The 17975-nt window shown below is 42.5% G+C and overlaps 1 protein-coding gene across 1 annotated transcript in view; it reads right to left on the minus strand.

Annotated features, from left to right (window-relative positions):
* The window catches only part of LOC110507991 (uncharacterized), a 56032-nt gene extending 38471 nt beyond the window's left edge, over positions 1-17561 (minus strand). Inside the window, exons 1-19 of the mRNA XM_090223889.1 lie at positions 17401-17561; positions 8034-8084; positions 7595-7797; positions 6693-6915; positions 6184-6359; positions 5879-5993; positions 5498-5673; positions 5211-5299; positions 4915-5059; positions 3724-3803; positions 3277-3391; positions 2963-3121; positions 2643-2746; positions 2060-2277; positions 1449-1478; positions 1154-1264; positions 924-974; positions 767-784; positions 399-419 (exon numbers count right to left, since the gene is read on the minus strand). Coding sequence (XP_090080015.1) covers positions 399-419; positions 767-784; positions 924-974; positions 1154-1264; positions 1449-1478; positions 2060-2277; positions 2643-2746; positions 2963-3121; positions 3277-3391; positions 3724-3803; positions 4915-5059; positions 5211-5299; positions 5498-5673; positions 5879-5993; positions 6184-6359; positions 6693-6915; positions 7595-7797; positions 8034-8076 — 2077 coding nt within the window. The 5' untranslated portion in view covers positions 8077-8084; positions 17401-17561. The remainder of the gene's footprint in view (positions 1-398; positions 420-766; positions 785-923; positions 975-1153; positions 1265-1448; positions 1479-2059; positions 2278-2642; positions 2747-2962; positions 3122-3276; positions 3392-3723; positions 3804-4914; positions 5060-5210; positions 5300-5497; positions 5674-5878; positions 5994-6183; positions 6360-6692; positions 6916-7594; positions 7798-8033; positions 8085-17400) is intronic.
* Positions 17562-17975: the final 414 nt, after the last annotated feature.

The raw sequence follows: 17975 nt of genomic DNA on the forward strand, positions 1-17975 counted from the left end.
TCTATACCATCTACTGCATCTTGCCTATGCCTTTCGGCCATCACTCATTGATTTATTTTTATGTACATATTCTTATTCATTCCTTTACACTTGTGTATAAGGTCGTTGTTGTGAAATTGTTAGATGACTTGTTAGATAGTACTGCATGGTCGGAACTAGAAGCACAAGCATTTCGCTACACTCGCATTAACATCTGCTAACCATGTGTATCTGACAAATAACATTTGATTTGATTTACTAGAACCTAATACCTCAACCGCTCCATTATATCGCCAGTGGCTAACTGGGACCCTGACCCTAACTGGGTCACCCTGACCCTAATCATCACGGTAAAATATTTGTGCTGTGAATAATACAGTCAAAATAAACAAATATTTACAAGTTTGCAAATTACAAACCTTGTTTAGAGAAGAATCCAACTTGCACCAGGACACAAGAAGCCAGGAGGTAAAGGACGAAGAGCAGTATTAGTAACTTCCTCAATCATTCAACGCGAATCACACAAATTAAAATGCATTTATTTTTTAAAACTAAACAAATCTCCAGGCACTAATGGCTTCCCTTCAGAATGGGCAAAGTTTGTTCTGACAACAAATGATCACATACTGTTATCTAATACCTCAACCTCTCCATTATAATCGCCAGTGGCTAACTGGGTCACCCTGACCCTAACTGGGTCACCCTGACCCTAATTATCGCAGTAAAATATTTGTGCTGGGAATAACACAGTCAAAATAGAATATTAAAAAGTTTGCAAATTACATACGTTGTTTAGAGAAGAATCCTATTTGCACCAGGACACAAGAAACCAGGAGGTAAAGGACCAAGAGCAGTATTAGTAACTTCCTCAATCATTCAACGCGAATCACACAAATTAAAATGCATTTCTTTTTTAAACCTAAACAAGTGTAGTTTAAACGTACCCTTCACCCTAGAGGCGAGCGAACCTTCGGCCTTCTTTTTAGCAGACATACCTTAATACAAATGAACAGTGATTGTATTAACAGGGTCTAGAATTAGTATGTTTATTATAAACTCATAAACGGATACTTATGCATAATTGAAATATGGTAATATCCTCAAATCATGCAAATTTGCTTCTAAACCAAATAGACTTGGTGCTTACTGCTTCTTTTATGCATCTTACACTTACTCTTTGTGCCGACCACAAACTCTGACGCAGAGCACATAAGCTGATCAGCTCGATCATCGAGTTCAGATAGTTTCATATCGCGCTCAAGTACACTACTGCTAAAATCCCAATCTGCACAAAACATGAAGATCCACAATACAAATTATAAAGTGGTTAAATTTCCACCCACACCAACAATGGTATTAATTTAAAGAATAAATCAGTCAATTCAATTTGTATAAGTACCTTGTATTGTTTGTTCACATAAAATGAATCTGCAACAGTAACAATGTAACCGTGGCAAAGTAGCACAAACCTGTCAGTGAACATCCCCTTAGATCCAACACTGAGAAAGAAGGGAAAAACACAGGTCACTGGGTTACAAACATGAAGGTACACGCACCAAACTCATTAATGACTAAACTATGAAGATTCTGTCTTACACGTGCAGGGGGCACAGATTGAGACACTTCAGCTCACGGTTACCATTTATTTAGCGCCGTTTACATATCTGCATAAAATAATTTCCTTGCACAGCCTCTCCCCGTCACACAAACACTCACTCACTTGGTGTGGGGACATGTCTGCGTAGCAGCTGTCCTTGCAGGGCCTCTCACCGTCACACAAACACTCACTCACTTGGTGTGGGGACATGTCTGCGTAGCAGCTGTCCTTGCAGTGCCTCTCACCGTCACACAAACACTCACTCACTTGGTGTGGGGACATGTCTGCGTAGCAGCTGTCCTTGCAGGGCCTCTCACCGTCACACAAACACTCACTCACTTGGTGTGGGGACATGTCTGCGTAGCAGCTGTCCTTGCAGTGCCTCTCACCGTCACACAAACACTCACTCACTTGGTGTGGGGACATGTCTGCGTAGCAGCTGTCCTTGCAGGGCCTCTCCCCGTCACACAAACACTCACTCACTTGGTGTGGGGACATGTCTGCGTAGCAGCTGTCCTTGCAGGGCCTCTCCATCTCTTTTGTGGATAGCGATGAAGGCAGTAAAGGCACTGCTCACTCCTGATTGGATGCTGAGCTCTATCAACTTCTCTTTCACTCCCTCCTTCCCACCATCCTGCTCCCTCTCTTCCACCTCCAGGGATTGGATTAGGGTTCGAGCACCCAGCCTGTGGACGGTCATTCTGGAGAGGAGGGACAGAGAGAAGAATTAGAGGAAAGAGCGAGAGAGAGAAGAGTTAGAGGGATATAGAGATTAAGATGGTGGAGTGGGGGAGAGGAGGGATAGAGAGATTAAGATGGTGGAGTGGGGGGAGAGGAGGGATATAGAGATCAAGACGGTGGAGTGGGGGAGACGAGGGTCGATGATAAGATGGGGGTACCTACAGTACTATATATATATATATATATCAAACCATACTACATAGCTGAAATGCATTAGAAGTGCTGGCACAGTTTATATTAATGGAGTGTCATGGCAGTGTTGCCTGTAAATAGTGGCACATTCTCTTAAAATGCATCTGACCAAGGCCTGCAGTGTTGTTTTTACCCAGTGTCCTCTGCAGGCTTAAGACTGAAGCTCAGCTGGTTCTCAACAGGCTGCTTGGCCAGGCTGTACTTCACTGTCACCGAGCCCTCTGTGTCCCCCGATCTCTGAGCGGAGGAGAGAATGAGAGAGAGCGAGAAAGAGACCGACAGAACGAGAGAAAGAAAACAAGTAAATACAGGGTTGAGTGAAACACGTGGACCGTGACCCAAAATATAGTTGTCTTACAAATAAGTTATGACCTTACCAGTGTCATTTGAACATTGACAAATTGTATGTTAAACAATATTAACATTCATAACAGTAGAAGGCAGAGTCCTCACCTCCCCAGTGAGCTGGGCATACAGAAGTGCCCTGTGGCCCTGGAAGAGCACTCTGATTGGTGGAGACAGAGGGGTGACAGACACCTCCTTTGGGACATTCCACTTGACTGAGATGTCCACCACAGCTGGCTGCAGGGCAAACCGGAGAGACTGCATCGCCTGAGGGAGGAGTGTTAAGGAGGTGGGAGAGTGGTAAAAAATGTCATTAAAAAAAGGAAAGAGATAAAACAAGAGAGAATAAGGAAGGTGATAAATGTTTATAACCAATACAGCCCTCAATTTACACATGCACACACACTGATAAGCTCTCTTACTTTGGGCTGCATCCTGTCCTGTCCTGTGATAAACTGTGCGTGCCCTCTGGCCTGCTTGGCCACCCCAGAAATGAGAGCAGTGCTGGCCCCCTCCCCGATCCCAAAGGAGAAACACCTGACAGGGACACACCCAGGAAACACTGTTATTGTTGTTATCAAATACCAAAATAAATCCATATCACTTGTATCATTTTCTTGTCCTCGTGGGGTGACTGAAAACACAGACAGGTTGGGTAGGTTTACTTTAGATTGGGTTTTACAATTCATCTTTTGAGTCAAAAAGACCAGTGTTTAGACCTTTACTTTCCAGACAGGCGCAGTGGGTTCTGTAACAAACTCTATTAAAACCAGTTAGTCCAATTCTTTCAGGTGGGAGGTGACAGAGCTATCTATGGGATCTCTGCCCCAACTAGGTAATGATAGGGGAAACAGTGCTTGTGGGCCCACCTGTGAGAACCGGCATTCGTCTTCACCAGATCCAGGACTTCCTTGGTGTTCTCCACCTCACCGTCAGTGAACAAGAAGAGCTGTGGAGGACAGAGCGGGTATGTTGATAATGTGTCAACGTTAAATAATGTACGTGCAGCACTGATACTGAGAATGTTTCCTTAGTAACCAAAAACACAGGTCTATTTGGTGTCCCAGTAATACCACACTCAAAATACACTGTTTGGTTGGGTGTTACTCTGTAACTAAACATGCCCAAAAGGGAATTCCCTCATGGTCTAAGACATTGGTTGCTCCCGTGGGAGACCAGGGTTCATATCCTGCGTGTTACACATGAAAAGGTGGGAGGAGTTTCAGGTGTTTCAAGAGGAACCTGTATGAATCACTGTGTGTGTGTGTGTGTGTGTGTGTAAGGTATATAGAAGGCCAATGAGTGAGATGATTAGAAAAAAATATTCAAATGCCACTCCACAATGATACAATAAGTGACAGATTTTTGTTGACCACTCAGATAGTTGAGACACTAAAAAACAAACCTAGTCAAACATGGTACAGTGGTTCCTTTGGCATCATCAAAAATACATCTATATTTTGGGTAACAGTCGTTATACATTGCGTCATCTATACACGTATGCATAAACTAAAGTAGATAAAAGGACATTCAGAAACTTCCAAAGAAATGTCTGTTGGAGGATACGGTGGCAGGCTTTAGCAAAGGCATTTACATTATTGTTACCTGATAACATTGCACACAATTTATTATTTTCATCTAGATCATTTTAACTATCATTTTGGCTGGACAGCTGATGAAAAACATCATCCCTACTGTCATTGTATAACCCACAGTAAAGCAACGCATGAGGTTCTGTTACAATGGAAGCATTGTTACAGAAAGTACAGACATTTCTCTGTGGGAGTGTTTGTGTATATTATTATTGTTATTTAACTAGGCAAGTCAGATAAGAACAAATTCTTATTTACAATGACGGCCTACCCCGGCCAAACGCTAATCTGGACAACGCTGGGGCAATTGTGCGCCGCCCTATGGGACTCCCAATCACGGCCGGTTGTGATACAGCATGGAATCGAACCAGGGTCTGTAGTGACGCCTCTAGCACTGAGATGCAGTGCCTTAGACTGCTGCGCCACTCGGTCTAAGGCACTGTAAGGAATGTAAGGTGTGTTAGATACCTGTCTGGGCTGGTCAGGGAGGCAGGGCTGGCTGTAGATATGTTTTAAAGGCTGGAGGATCTCTGTACCTCCCAGGTCAGCCCTCATTTCTTTCACCTTCTGCAGAGCCTCATCCATAGTCTTCTGGCTGTACTCCACACTCTTACTAACGTCCAGATAGATATACACACACAAGGTCAAAGGGTCATCACCACAACATATTACAGACCCAAGACATGGACATTTTAATCTTTCCCCTACCTGCTGCAAATTATTAAACAAGATTGAAACAGGGGTTGGAAGGAGAAAACACTCACGGAAAGAAGGACTCATAACTGGACCCAAAGCCGATGATGTTGAAGTAGCAGCCCATGGGCAGGCTTTTCAGCAAGAGCAGCAGAGTTTCCTGCAAGAGAGAAGTCCAACAAGTGTCTTTACTCTTCAAACTTTATAGGACAGTCTTAAAGAACTAGTACAGAGTAACCACAGTGTACTGGATTTAACTCCAAACTACCTAGTGGTGAATCCTGTGCAGATTGAGCTGTTCATTCACTAGAATAGGGTTGCTGTGTGTGTGTGTGTGTGTGTGTGTGTGTGTGTGTACCCTGGCACTGCTAATACGGTCCTGTGACCCAGACCCAAGGTGCATGGGGCATTCCATGCTGCCAGAGCGATCCACTACGAACAGGAACTCCCCGTGTGAGGTCATAGATGACATCACATCCTTGGGGAACTCTGGGTACAAGCTCAGCATGACCACTGGGTCACCCATCAGAGTGCCTGGGGGGTGGGCGAGAGAAAGAGAATGAGAGAAAGAAGGAGAGAAAGAAATAAGTGTCCAACAGTTTTTCTCCATTTCTATAAGATGCCTCTCCTTCAGTCTCACCATGTCCCTCTCTATAAACACGGATGATGGTAGTAGACTAGACTACTCATTGATCTCATATACACCAATCTACAACAGAGTACACCCCCCCCCCCTCACCTGGCTTGGCAGAAGCCTGTGCTGCCTCTACTATAGCAGTAGGCTGGTGGGTGTCTTGGTAATACAACAACAGCTCAACATCCCGGTCAAACTGATGACCTGCAGCCAGACTGACCTGCAGTTAGAACAACATTCACATGAAGGCAGAGCAGTCAGAGAGGGAATTGAACAACTATGAAGGATTCTGATGGTTTATGGTGCTAGTGAGAGTGCAAGCACACAGACATACACACAGTGTACACATTCATATGTACGTACGTAAAGCAACACACTTACACATGCATATGAACACACACACACAGTACCGTGGCTTGGGTTTTCTCTGTGTTGAGGTAGTTGAGTGGGTCCAGGGGACAGTTGGACTCTACTCTAGAGATGGGATGAGGGGACGACACATGGGCACTGAGGGACAGACTGTAGGGGACAGAACCAGCGGGCACCGAGGACACCTGGGCACTGCCACCACTACCACTGTCTGACCCTTAGAGAGAGATGGGTGAGGGAGAGAGGAAGAGAGAGGGGAGAGAGACTAGAATGTTTTTGTTCCAGCCCAACACTAACACTCCTTTCATCTCATCAACAACTCACCAAGACCTTGATTCATTCAATAATGATTCATTCATTAATACGGGACTGTAACGAAAGCCTGCACCATCCTCTGTGGGTCTCAAATAGCAGGACTGAAGACCACTGCCCTATGGGACCAGGTACTGGTTCCTAGTCACACTGCTGCCCACAAGGTTTTTACTTTGTTTTGCACTGCTCTATGATGTATTAGTGGTTTGTGTCTCTATACAGGGGCCCATGTTCTTACCCTGGGGTTGGTAACGGGGGTTGAGCACGGCGGGCAGGCAGAGCCTCAGGCCGTCGTCAGCCTGTACAGACAGCTCTGTCACATAGTCCAGGCTGACAGAGGCCTTCTCCCCTGGAGGCAGACTGCCCACACTCAGCTTGAACACGTCCGGGCTCTCATCGCTCTCCTCCAATAGGAAGGCCTGCTGGCCCGAACTCAATGCATCATCATACTGCTCCTGTGCCTGAGGAGGGACAGAGGAACACAAGGACGCATCATCAGCCTGACACAGTATAGTACAGTAGCATACATCCAGGGGAGGGTGCCGTGTGACTGACACTAGTCAGGTCAATGGGGTTTGACAGAGAGTCGCTTTGACAAAGCAGTAGGTTGGGAACCAGTTTTACAGGGTCAAAGTCTAATACTGAGAGCAGAGAGCTGTCAACAAACATCTGAATAACTTTTGAAGGCCCCTAGATCATAGACGGCTGTTTAACCATAAAGTGATAATAATAAGTCATGGATTGGATTTATATAGAGCCTTTCTACCAACTGAGGTACCACAAGCACTTTACATAGTAAGGGGGAAACTCATCTCATCCACCATCAATGTGTGGTACCCAGCAACCATTTTGTGCCAGAATGATCACCACACACCAGATAACATGGTGGATTGTGAGGGTATTTGCCATTTAGGAATAAATTATTAGGTTTTCATGAAACTAAGTTGCTCTTAAAACTGTGTAGTAACGCTCTAATTACACTAGTAACAACATTTGTACTAACATGTTATTGATTGGTATTAACATGAAATTAACCCAAGTCCTGCAATAAATTATACTTTTGTAGATCTCAGAAAGAAAATGTCATAAAAATGTCTATAGTTGCATTTGTCTCATTATTGACTTGTCATCTCTCCTCACTTTCTGTTTCTCCTGAACCTCAGCCACCACCTCAGTCTGTCCTATCTTGGCGCTGAACCTGCAGACAGCAGCCTCTCCCGGCAGAGGGAAAATAAAGATGGCCTCCAGAGGGCTCTGCTCCTGGTTCTCATACTGCAGAGTGGAGCTCACAGTGGCCACATGCCCCTGCACACTCACTTCCACAGCAATACTCTTCAGAGGCACTGAGAGAAGGAGGGATGGATGGAGCAACAGATGGAAGAGAGAAAACTGACGATGACAACGTTTGGGAACAACTTGGAAATAGTAAAATGTAATTTATGGCTCATCTCATGGACATTTTTAATTTAGTGAAAACAAAATAAAAAATGTGGTGAAATGTTCTGAAGTATTTATTTCATAAAAAAGGAAGAGAAACAGACACTGGAAGTAAACAATCATGTCTGCTTTCAAACCGTACCTGGTTCATTCTTGACAGTTACCAATCCACAGCAGGTCACCATTTTGGCTCCTGTATGGAGAAGTCAGGTGTCATATCATTGTCCTTTTACCGGCCTGTTACATTAATGAAGTTAATTGCCGTACAACAGTAAACAGTTAATGGTAATATTCCAAGTGTCTATGATGAATTGTTTTATAAAGGCAGCCACAGAATGCAACCAGACAGTAGGATGACAGTCATTGAGAGGTTGCCATGTTGGCAGGGCTCTCCAACAATGTTCCCTCAAAATTTTTTTACCACGGAGCAAATTTCAAGTCTGCTGAAAGCAAACTGGACATCTTTTAAATATTGTGTAACTTCCAGCGCGGGTTTAATTGTGAACACCGAGGCTGTACCCACTTTCAGTTACAGTTTTAACCGTGGCCAAGTAGGCTACTGTGGCTATTTGATCCTACTGAAGGTCTACCAGAGTGGCCTACCATCAAAACAATGGAGAAAAATGCATCCCATAACATTTTATTAACATGGAAATAGCTGTTCTATCATTCAGCCTACAGTCACAGCCAATGTGTGGTGTTCAATGACATGAGACATTTTTTTTTTAAACATGCAGGGCTTGACATTAACCTGTTTATCCACTTGTCCTTCATACAAGGAGGTGAATGAAAATGTGATGCAATAAATCACTTTACAAAATATAATGCATTATTATTCCCATACCATTATTACAGAGAATCAGACAAATTATGCTTCCCTCTGCCTATTGGCTACTTAGCGTATTCAAGCCTAAATATACAACACTTCCCCTTTAAGACAAAAAAAAAGATGTCTGGAAATGTACACACTGTGCTCTTGTAGGAAGCAATCACTCCCCTATTTCTGACTACAAATGATCTATAACAACTGGGCTAATTACTAGCAAAGGATATTAACAAAATTTGCACATGCAACTTTTTTTCTTCTAAAATCAAGCACAGCTACTCACGTTCACAGCTGTAAACACAGACCAGTTAAAAGTAAATTGCACACATCCATATATGGCAATAGTCTATTGGCATATAAGCCTGCTGCAACTCTGTTAATGCTGCATCGGTCTGTGTAGTGTAGGGGCTGAGTCGTGCACAAAAGGAGTACCATAGAATCCTACTCTGGTGCCTTCTGCCTACAACAAAATCTCTTGCATAGTTTGTTTTGGTATGTTGCATTTAAAGTGGCTAATATTGCGTCGATTTGATCACAATTGCCACGGTAAAAGGAAATGTTGATGGTGTTAACAGGGAAAACTCTAGAAAGTTGAGAGAAGTTCAATCTTGTGGCTCTCTGTGGACTGGTATTTATTCTGGGGTCTACTGCTACCAACATTCAGTTGTTGCACCAATCACATGATTTGGTCCCACTTTTTATAATTGATAATGACCTGGCCTGTGTCCCATAATGAGCCTGCCTTTAATCAGGGGACACCACTCGTTTTTATTACAACACACCTGTCATAGTTGTTTTCTTTACTAAAGTAGAGGTTTATTATTATTGCTAAAGGTACAGCATAGGAGTATTTATAACTTTTTTAGCAAGAGATTACCTAAGAAAGTAGCAGAAATATACAGAAAGTAGTTTTGAATGCATTTTATTGAAGGAAAACAATAACAGTCAAACAATTTTGGCAACATAGTGATATATTCTTATATACTGTACAATTAGTAAACAACAATAAATACAATAAGATAGATACAAAACAAAAACTTGAAGAACATAAATCAATCAACTCTAATTAGCACATGTAGGACAGTATGCAAGTGTGTGTGCATGGACATTGCAGATGTATTTCTCACATGTGCATCACATAGTATTTGTTTTACAGTCCTTCTTTGGGGGGGGGGGGGGGGGGGAATTGGCATCTCCTCTTCTTGCCTTCCCCAGCTGCAGCCTCAGGTGTTTCAGAACAAGATTCATCCCCCTGAACAGCTTTCACAAGCACTGCAGAGGCTGCTGTACGTACGGGGGAGGCGCTCCCTTCTTTGAATGTGTGGTGTTACAAGTGCCTTTCCCATCTGCTCCGGAAACACCCTCCTCTTGTTCCGCTTATCAGGCATCCAGGTAGGGTTGATCTTTTTCCATATCACAAAGGCATTGTAACATCAATGACGTTATGGAAGATGACCAGGGGCCAGTCATCCTCCTGCAGCTGTAAGTTCCAATTACCTTGTCCAGGTTGTCCACGCCTCCTATGTTGTGGTTGTAGTCCAGGATGATGGCTGGCTTCATTTCCTCACGATCACTGATCTCAGCCGTTTTGTGCAGTGCTCAGGAGGACCACATTCTTGTTCCTCTTCGGGAGGTAAGAAACTAGAGTGGTGGTGGGGGTGAAGGCAAACTTTGATGAGAAGGCCTCTCTCCCCCTTGTTGCGAGGAGTGCAGGGGAAGCTCAGGTTAGTTCTTTCCAATTGTGCCAACCATGGTGATCTTCCTCTTCAAGAGCTTCTGGCTGAGTTCAATCAGTAACACACAATCTCAATTTCTCATTGTGTGTGTGTGAATGATTTTATAACTGCCGGGTCAAAAATGACCCTAAGACAATCTTTGCACCCTGGTGGTGTACAGCTTTCTACCCTGGTGGTGTACAGCTTTCTACCCTGGTGGTGTACAGCTTTCTACCCTGGTGGTGTACAGCTTTCTACCCTGGTGGTGTACAGCTTTCTACCCTGATGGTGTACAGCTTTCTACCCTGGTGGTGTACAGCTTTCATGGAAATATGAACCAAGGCGATGTTTCACTTTTTCTAATGTTGGGGTCACTCTAGGAAAAGTCATCCAATTTCAAGTTGATCATTTAGGGGGTTTTCTCTGCTGTTAAACATAGTGGCGGGTCATTTTTGACCCTTAAGACAACACAAGGGGTTAAATCAGCATGCCCTTGTGCCCGAGTAAAGATGTGTCAGGGAAGCGAATGACACGTGCATCATTTCAATAGCAGGTGATTTGATCTTTCATTTGTGGGCTGGGCAAGTAGCCCCAATGCAGGGTTTATACAGACATTGACAAGACCATTTTAAAAGGACCTTTTCAAGCATTTAACTGTAATTTTCAAAGACCTACATTTGATGTTTAATCGTTTTAATAGCCGACAGAAAAAAAAAAATGAAACAAATAAACATTACCACATTCTAAATGTCAGAATAACATGGGCATTGCCTGACTAAATAGACAGCATACTGCTGTAAAATAGGGACCGTGTAGCAGTCATAAGGACAAAGATTTTGCAGTAATCAGGCAGATAGAGGTGGAAATTAATATTGGATTTATTTACACAGCGCTGGTGATGACATGATAAATGTACAATTCAATTATATTTACAAACTTCTGACTTTAAAATGTGAGCATTCAAAACAAAAAGGGCCTCTTCTCAGGTAAAACCTATCCTAACCATACAAGGCACAGGTAGAGACTCCTAGGCTTAAATGCAGCCTCCCCATTGAGTTACCATACGTGAACATCCCAAACATTTGGCCATACCTATTCTTGGCGCACAGGCCAGGTATATCTATGCATGCGCGTTCACACATTAAACATTATGGACAAACCAGACACATGCTCTCCAAACAAAGGAAGTGACGCAATCGAGATTGCACCGTTTATTTTTACCTAACTAGGCAAGTCAGTAGAGAACAAATTCTTATTTACAATGACAGCCTACCCCAGCCAAACCCTAACACGGACGACTCTGGGCCAATTGTGCGCCGCCCTATGGGACTCCCAATCACGACCGGTTGTGATACAGCCTGGAATCTAACCTGGGTCTGTAGTGACGCCTCTAGGACTGAGATGCAGTGCCTTAGACAACTGCACCACTCAGAGCCCATATAAATAAACAAGAAAACAAAGACGGCACTGTCCAAATGTTTCAACACTCATGAGATCCCAAAATGAGTAGTGAACATATTTGAATTCATCAAAACTGTAGTTCCAGTTCTTAAGAATGGGGGAGCGGAGGTAGGAGTCAATTCATTCAGGTAATTCATGCTTTGGTCTGCATGCCAGTGTTAGTTCCTGTTGGATGGGGTTGGGAAGGGATGGAATGACATCACAGAGAGAAGTCAATGGCCAGGGAAAGCTCCACACAGCCAGTCCAGGTCACATGGTCAGAATGGTATAAAAAGGCAGTCCTGACTGTGGTTGGGAAAGAAGGCCTTTGACAGCTGTGCCAAGAAAGTGTGCCTTCATTGAGGCAGAATGCTTTAGTGCAAATGGATTGGGTTGAACTAAGCCAGGGGATCTGCCATTGAACTGGATTGAACTGGATTGAAGTTGTAAGAAGGTTTCCCTGTTGGCTCTAACATGAGTTGGAAAAATGTACCCATACAGTATTACCATTTGCACCTGCTATCAGTTCAAGTAAAACAGTCCTTGGTTAAGGTTGTATTATTCCAATGGAAGTTTATGAATTGTTCTGGATGAGGAAAGAGCATCTTCTACTCCATCTTGTGGTCAGTTACACACACACTTCCAATGTAGCTCTGCAATGTCTTCTGCAACACATGCTATTGAAGTTGACATTTACAATGATTAGGTAAGGGTTAGGGCAGGGATGTCCCAAGGATTCAACCAACACTTTATACCACTTTCAGCACCACTCAACAACCAACTGTTTCAAAGCTGCACATTCTTTCTGCCAGGCAGAGACTATCTATGGCAGGGTTCCCTAAATGGTGGCCCACAGATCAGTCAACAAATTATTTGTAATTATGTTCAGGTCCCCATCCATCTACTCAAGAAAAATATCGTCCTGTGGGTGAATCTAGTTGATGATCCCTGATATACAGGCTGTGTGTGCAGCGCACGTGTGAATAATAATCTACATAACCAACAAACAGCTTCGGTAATCCATCTGTAATTTAACAAATTAAATAGGTTGATTAAAAATATAATTATTACAAACATTATTTAATTTTTTAACTGGCACTGACAGGGATGATCGTCTGGCCTGGAGTGTTTAGCTTAACTGTGCAGCCCTGTACGTGGAACCCTGACCCACGCACCGACAGGGGCATTCCCGTGCTAATGTTGCTTCTTCATTAAATTGGTTTAAGTTTGTATCGAGCCCTGGTTGATCATGCACCAGAACTGCTGGTTGCTGAAAAAGAACATTGCTTTGTACAGTAATACAATATTGGTCTTTCCAGAACATACAGTAATTCCTGAAAAAACAGAAGCTTTGTGCAGAAATGTACATTTCCAAGCATGAAGTTATTGTTAACAACAAAGTATGAAACCACAGCAGCCTGATGCAATAATGTCAACATATGTCCATCCAGTGTAATCTCTGGTTGAACTGGTAAAATAGAATGGAATGCAATAGTCAATAATAAATAGTACTGTTAGGAGATTTGGAGAGACCGGGTAAGTCAATTACTAAACTACTAATACTCTTAGTAAAAGTATTTATCTTCAACACGCAATCTGTAGATTTTATGCGATTAGATAGATTGAAATTGTACATTAAACATCATAGCATAGTTGAAAGATATGTGTTGTGTAGAAACATGAAGTGGGTGGCCAGCAGAGATAGATGGGATGGGCTGAGGGAAGCTGAGGTTTGGTATGTGGAATTGGAGACAAGTGGGAGTGAAGTTGCTGCATGAGAGAGAAAAAAAAGTCAATAAAACATAGTAAAAGTAGAATGACACTAAGTGGCAGTGTTTTTACAACTAATTCCAGTTTGCCTGAGGATGATGCCGTGCAGGTGTTTGTACACATGCATATACACACTCTCATTCAAACAAACACATACAAGAACACACACATACATGTAATAGTGCCAGACATGCACACAAACATAAAGTAAGCATTGCTGTTCTGATTTCAGTTGTCCTTGATATCCTTTGTTTTAAATGTATTATTATTTTTATTTTTTAAAATGTGCATTGTTGTTTGCTGTTTCTTCTGTCTTTTTTCTCGTTAGTTCATTCTCTTGGTTGTTGGTGCAGTCGGAGGGTTCTTGGGGATAGGGAATGGAATTAATTGTATCTATTTATTCTTTCAGGGGGGGGGGGACTGTGGGAGGGGTCTCGAATGGTTGAGGGACAGCTATTGGGGAACTGTGGGGGGGATCTTGGAGGGTTCGGGTTTCACAAGATTGTGATCATGAAACTTACATATTTTATATCACTATCATGCACCCTCACACATAAGGATGGCTCTGCTCTGTTGCGGAAAGACTGATACATGTTTGATGGTGTCTTGATGCTGTAGTGTTTGTCCTTCATGTTCTAATACTTTAATGTTACCCCTTCCTTGTGTTTCTTGTAATAAATAATAATTTAAAAAAATAGTCAATAATGTCAGGAGTTAGGCCTACCTGCCAGCTGGAGGTCAGGTATGGCATCTTTCAGTGATTTAGGCTACCACAAACAGAGTTACAGATGCAAGTAAATGTTTCACACTAGTTTGATCAACCAGGATGATATAAACATTTTGCAAGAAGCTTCTCAGAACAAACACACACTTGCATTTAGGCTACTTTATCCCATCATACCGGAGGTAGAATATGCAATAGTGCAACATTAACCATAGCAGATAAATAAGTTAGAGCCTGTGATTCATGTCTGTTCAGGGGAGACCAGGGGCAATTGTAACCAGAGGCAAATGAAACACCTTGAATTTCTACAAACCGATACAAGCTAGAGTGATGAAACTCACTCAGTACGCCCATTTTGGTCCTATCCCTGCTTGAAAAGTGTCTCACTATCTGCATGTTTTATGGGCAAATGTTTGCTCTTTTGGGGGGGGGGGGGGGGGGGGGCGGGGCGACTATGTCATTGTACTGTCCTGAGCATTAACGTCTATATGTTGGATAACATGAATGACATGACTATTGTTGTCTCTTGCTAGGCACGTGAGGTTGTCAAGACTGCTAGGGTTGGAGCAATTGTAGCGCAATATTAAAATTATCCTGAGCCAAGCAGCTGAATTATGAAAACAAGTGATTTTAACCTGAAGATGGTATGAATTCTACAAAAAAAATATTTAAAATAGCCTTGCTGTCCTGTAGAGCAATGGTTTCCCAACCTTATTCAGTTAATGTAACACCAAGTACATTTTGCTCTGTTCAGAGTGCCACTGAAGTACCTACCCCCTTATGTATATTTTACCAGTAGGCCTATGATCTCATGAGTCTTCTCAAGTACCCCCTGTGGATGGGCCAAGTACTCCCAGAGGTGGAAAGCCAAATAAGTTGCAAACAATATATTCTGGGCACCATCAGACTACTCCAGATGTTTTGAGAGGAACAAAATGTTCATGCCGAAACAGGGGTGTAACTGTAAATATTGGTTATGTAAAGAAATGGCTATATACGATGATGATGATGAATGATATGTAGCCTAGGAAGCCAATAATGGGTGCTCGATATGCACTAGGCTAGATATGCACATTGGCTGCCTAGGCTAGATAATTTGCTAATTCATAAACGTTAATGATATACAGTGCATGACACAAGTAATATTTCCAACAATTGTTTACAGACAGGCAATTTTGCATAAAATTCACTGTGTCACAATTCCAGTGGGTCAGAAGTTTACATACACTAAGTTGACTGTGCCTTTAAACAGCCGGGAAAATTCCAGAAAATTATGTCATGGCTTTAGAAGCTTGGAGATGTACCTGTGGATGTATTTCAAGGCCTACCTTCAAACTCAGTGCCTCTTTGCTTGACATCATGGGAAAATCCAAAAAAGAAAATCAGCCAAGACCTCAGAATTTTTTTGTTTTTTTAAACCTCCAGAAGTCTGGTTCATCCTTGGTAGCAATTTCCAAACGCCTGAAGGTACCACATTCATCTGTACAAACAATAGTACGCAAGTATAAACACCATGGGACCACGCAGCCGTCATACCGCTCAGGAAGGAGACGCATTCTGTCTCCTAGAGATTAACGTACTTAGGTGCGAAAGGTGCAAATCAATCCCAGAACAACAGCAAAGGACCCTGTGAAGATGCTGGAGGAATATCCACAGTAAAACGAGTCCTATATCAACATAACCTGAAAGGCCGCTCAGCAAGGAAGAAGCCACTGCTCCAAAACTGCCTTAAAAAAGCCAGACTACCGTTTCCAACTGCACATGGGGACAAAGATTGTACTTTTTGGAGAAATGCCCTCTGGTCTGATGAAACAAAAATAGAACTGTTTGGCCATAATCACCATCGTTATGTTTGGAGGAAAAAGGGGAGGCTTGCAAGCCGAAAAACACCATCCCAACCGTGAAGCACAGGGGTGGCAGCATCATGTTGTGGGGGTGCTTTAATGCAGTAGTAACTGGTGCACTTCACAAAATAGATGGCATCATGAGGTGGGAAAATTGTGGATATATTTAAGCAACATCAAGACATCAGTCAGGAAGTTAAAGCTTGGTCGCAAATGGGTCTTCCAAATGGACAATGAACCAAGCATACTTCCAAAGTTGTGGCAAAATGGCTAAAGGAAAACACAAAGCCCTGACCTCAATCCTATAGAAAATGTGTGTGCAGAACTGAAAAGGCGTGTGTGAGCAAGGAGGCCTACAAACCTGACTCAGTTACACCAGCTGTCAGGAGGAATGGGCCAAAATTCAAGCAACTTAATATGGAAAGCTACCTGAAACATTTGACCCAATTTAAACAATTTAAAGGCAATGCTACCAAATACTAATTGAGTGCATGTAAACTTCTGACCCACTGGGTATGTAATTAAATAAATAAAAGCTTAAATAAAATCACTATTATTCTGACATTTCACATTCTTAAAATAAAGTGGTGATCCTAACTGACCTAAAACGGGGAATTTTTACTAGGATTAAATGTCAGGAATTGTGAAACTGAGATTAAATGTATTTGGCTAAGGTGTATGTGAACTTCTGACTTCAACAGCACAAATTAAGTGAGTTTATTTTTTCAGTTTATCAGGGGGTGCTGCAGCACCCTCAACACCCCTACTTCAAGCAGCTATGGATGGAAGTGTCTTACATTAGAAAATTACTGGCCTAATTCAAGTGGGCTCCGGGCAATAGAGTAACACACACAAAATCACAATTGCCTCTGGTCTCCCCAAAATGATTAATTTCTGAACGTTCTGTAACGTTGCGCACTCTAGAACAGACACTGAGGCGTGGTCACTTTGCTTGTTGCTCCGCTGTCATTGCGTTAATTCTAGCAACCTAAACCTCCATAAAATTCATCCATAAAATAAGTATGGTATGATATGTGGATGTAATCGAAATGAATGGCTATTTCTGGCTAACATTTATTGGCCACCAACATTAATAAGCAAAGTAGGTTCATGCCATTTCAACATATGTTGAATATTTTGAGATAAATAGGCGAATCATCCCCAAACGACGCAGTCATGTAACGTATTACCTTGACATATGTGATAGGCTAGTTTTCAATGGTTTCCTTTTACTGGTCCTGGAGATAAAATCACACCGTTTCAACGTTCGTGTAGCATTAATATCCGAGTAGGCTACTTCTTCCTGGTTTATAAAGATTAACGTCAATAGAAAACATTGCGCAATCAACTCATTGGCCAGTGTTCATAGTCACGCCTGCTATCTTCCTTACCATTGGTGAAAAGACACATTGGGCCTATTCAACCAATCGTTGTTTTTGCGTCTGTAGTGCAGTTTTTTTCTACCTTATGCTTTAAACGTATTATTAGGCACATATTTCAATAGGCTATAGCAATTCGTCAATGGACTGAACACTAAACATAGCGGTCTGGTCATTGTGCTTGTAGACAGTCAATACATTGGATATCTCCTGTCAGATTGAAGTACGGTGTTACGACATTCTGCTGCCCATAGTAGGTTTAATAAAACGTTATGGTTTTCTTTCACTAAAGCAGAAAAAACGAAAAGGCTTTTAGAGATTAAGTGAGTTGAAAATGGGTCTGGGCACTGTTGAAGCAGCTAAGAATAGTGGGTTGTAGGGTTGAT

Source organism: Oncorhynchus mykiss, chromosome 27 (assembly GCF_057628025.1).
Source record: "Oncorhynchus mykiss isolate SJ-2025 chromosome 27, ASM5762802v1, whole genome shotgun sequence".
In the NCBI taxonomy this organism is placed as follows: domain Eukaryota; kingdom Metazoa; phylum Chordata; class Actinopteri; order Salmoniformes; family Salmonidae; genus Oncorhynchus; species Oncorhynchus mykiss.